This window comes from Bison bison, unplaced genomic scaffold (assembly GCF_000754665.1).
Source record: "Bison bison bison isolate TAMUID 2011002044 unplaced genomic scaffold, Bison_UMD1.0 scf7180017864266, whole genome shotgun sequence".
Taxonomy (NCBI): domain Eukaryota; kingdom Metazoa; phylum Chordata; class Mammalia; order Artiodactyla; family Bovidae; genus Bison; species Bison bison.
Window position 1 is genome coordinate 940,454 of NW_011494838.1, and position 2,979 is coordinate 943,432.

The 2,979-nt window shown below is 56.7% G+C and overlaps 1 protein-coding gene across 1 annotated transcript in view; it reads right to left on the reverse strand.

Moving 5' to 3' along the window:
- Nucleotides 1–2,979, reverse strand: part of PXDN (peroxidasin) — a 40,178-nt gene that overhangs the window by 16,306 nt on the left and 20,893 nt on the right. The window contains exons 13-14 of the mRNA XM_010848440.1: nucleotides 2,586–2,698; nucleotides 1,722–1,878 (exon numbers count right to left, since the gene is read on the reverse strand). Coding sequence (XP_010846742.1) covers nucleotides 1,722–1,878; nucleotides 2,586–2,698 — 270 coding nt within the window. The remainder of the gene's footprint in view (nucleotides 1–1,721; nucleotides 1,879–2,585; nucleotides 2,699–2,979) is intronic.

Here is a 2,979-nt window from a genome sequence, read left to right on the forward strand (position 1 = left end):
AGCAGGACCCCCGTCCCTGTGAGGAGCCAGGTCTGGCCGGCGCCTCCACAGGAGAGGCCCCCACACAGGCCAGCAGGACCCCCGTCCCTGTGAGGAGCCACTGCTGCCCGGCGCCTCCACAGGAGAGGCCCCCACACAGGCCGGCAGGCCTGGCTCCATCTCCTGTGGGGTCACTGCTCCTTTTGCCCAGATCCTGGCACATACGAGATTCTGCGTGTGCCCTCCAGGGCAAGACACTGCTTCCCCCAGGCCTGTGGGAGTCCTGTAAGCAAACCCCGCTGGCCTTCAGGGTCAGGCTCCCGGGGGACGCCCAGTCCCTTTGTCAGACCCCTAGGCTGGGAAGCCTGACGTGAGGCTCAGGGTCTTCCCCAGAGCGGGAGAGCGTCTCTGGTATCATTGTTCTCCTGTCACGGGTTGCCTACCCTGGGGGCATGAGATCTGACTTTCCTGTGCTTGCCCGTCTCCCACCACTTCGCTGTGGCTTCTTCGTCTTTGGACACGGGCATCTTTTTCTGGTGGGTTCCAGTGTTCTCCTGTCAATGGCTATTCAACCGCTAGCTGTGATTTCGGTGTCCTCACAGGAGATGAGCCCACATCCTTCTACTCTGCCATCCTGAACCAGAAGCCCCTGCATTAGGTAACTTTTAGAGCCTAATATTTTTATATGTTTTATGCACCTAATGCCACAAGTCAGACAAACGGACAGGACAATCTTACATAATTTTATCACCTAACATTTCGTTATTTCCAATGACTTAAGTTGAATTTGTTTTTAAATCAGGAAATTCACTGATTTAATTTATAATCACTCCAGTCTAATATAATGGGAAAATAAGGTCATTTAACATTAAAAAAAAAAAAAAAGAAAAAAAAGAGAGACGTGCAGATGTGCCTCTACCGCGGTCTGCAGGTGCCCACGGGCTCAAGGAGCCACCGGGGCATCCATATAAACAACGGTGTTTCTTCCATGTTTTTTATACTTGAAAAATAATGTTGCTTTAACATGAATTAGTTACACATGAAATATAAAGAGAACCTCCCACCCACGATCTCCAAAATAACCACATTTTAGTGAATTTCCTTTACCCTTTTTTTTTAAGGTACGTATGTTTTTGAATTACTTTCCTAAGACTATTGCTTGGGAAAAAACAAATGCAACTTACCAAGTGCAGGTTTGGGTGGAGCTGTAAGACTTACAAAAAGCTACAGGCTTGCATTTTACCCTGTTTGCTTGGAACCAAGGAGCACGTCCGAAGTTTGCAGCTCTGGGATGGGAAGCACTGCCCGTCGGCATACAGTGGGCCCGCCAGGCCCTGGGGCAGGACCAGACTCAGGGAAGGGGACGGCCCCTGCCCTCGTGTGGGTTTCAGATGAGGGCTGAGCACACCCTAGGGCCACAGGAGGCCACACACGCTCAGAATGGACAGAACGCAGAACGAAGGGGCCCGGACTCCACAGCAGGAGCTGCGTCTGTGCTTTCTGCCAAACGGTGGCTGCAAATTACATGTTGCAGAACTCGAGAGGGTTTGGGCAACCACTAAACCAACTGCAAAACCCAGAGCAAGGAGGCCCTCCAAGCGGGCCGCCACGGCGCTCTCAGAGCCTGGGGCAGTGGAGGGGGGCGGCTGTGCCTCTGGGCTGCACCAACCTTTCTGCAAAGTGAACGTGCCCTACTCTCTAACAGCCTCCAAGCTCACGGGGCATCCACTCCGTAGCCTCACCGTTCACGCTGAGCACCATGCTGACCGACGCCTGCCCGATCGTGTTCCGGGCCACACACTCGTAGCGGCCAGCATCTGCGGTCCCAACGTCGCGGATGGTCAGGAACCCCTCGGGGCTGATGTGAAATTTCCCACTTTCTGTCACCTGAACCCCATCCTGGAGCAAAATAAGCAGAGAGGATGGTGGGAATCAGACTAAGGACCCGAAGGGTCTCCCCTGGGGGAGGGGCACCACGTGCCAGGGCCTCGCGAACGGAGCGCTCCTGATGGCTGTTCTCAGACCCGCCAGACACTGGGACGATCCTGCCCACTGCAGATTCAAGGGCGGGAGCCCCTCCTACCTGCTGGCAAAAGACCCAGAAAGCTTAAGACACAAACCTCGCTGTGTGGGACTTTGCAGGATCCCAGGGCACAAAAGGTGACCTTCGTGGGACGTGTGTTGGGCTGGCGGTGCACAGCGGGGCAGCCAGTGTGTGGGAGCAGCCAGGGCAGGTGTGTGTCGCCAAGGAAGGCAGGTGACCCCCCAGGACGAGGAGGAAGCAAGGCAGGCAGAGGCATCAAGGCCCCGAGGACCCCACCTCCCTCTCAGGGAACCACTTCACGACCTCCAGAAATGTGGGTTGTATTGAACAATTTGCTCACAGTTGAACACAGACTAGCGTTTCTGTGCTGGGCTCAGTAAGAACAACACAGTGAAACGGACACCAGAAAATCTCTCCAGTGATTGCTGGACGAGGACCTAGCAAGAGGGACTTCGTTTTCGCTTCTGTCACCAAGGACACGCACGGGCAAATGTCCCGAGTCGGTCTTGTTCAGGGTGGCTGTCTCCCCCACGAAGGCAGGGCCGGACGCCTCAGCCCTTACCTTGTTCCAGGTCACAGCGGGCTCCGGCTCGCCCTGGGGACGGCAGGGCAGCTGGACGTTGCTGCCCACCTCCGCCGTCATGTCCCTGGGGACGCTGGTGAACACCGGGGTGACTGCAAGGCAAGGACAGGGGCTGCCGCGCACAGAACCCAGGCAGTTCAAGGTTTGCAGCAGATGCCCCGCCCCCAGTCTGAGCAGGCCCAGGGCACCGAGTGCCCTCGCTGTGGCCGGGCCGTGACCCTGTTTCCCGCTAAGAAGAAGCCAGACAGGACCTCTGGGGCTTCCAGCCTCCCCGTGAGCGGCAGCCTCAGGGCAGTGGCCCGCCTGTCCGTGTGGCTCCTGCCCTGCGTGCGAGTCCAAGGCCTCGATCCCCAGGAACTGGTAAGGGCTGAGG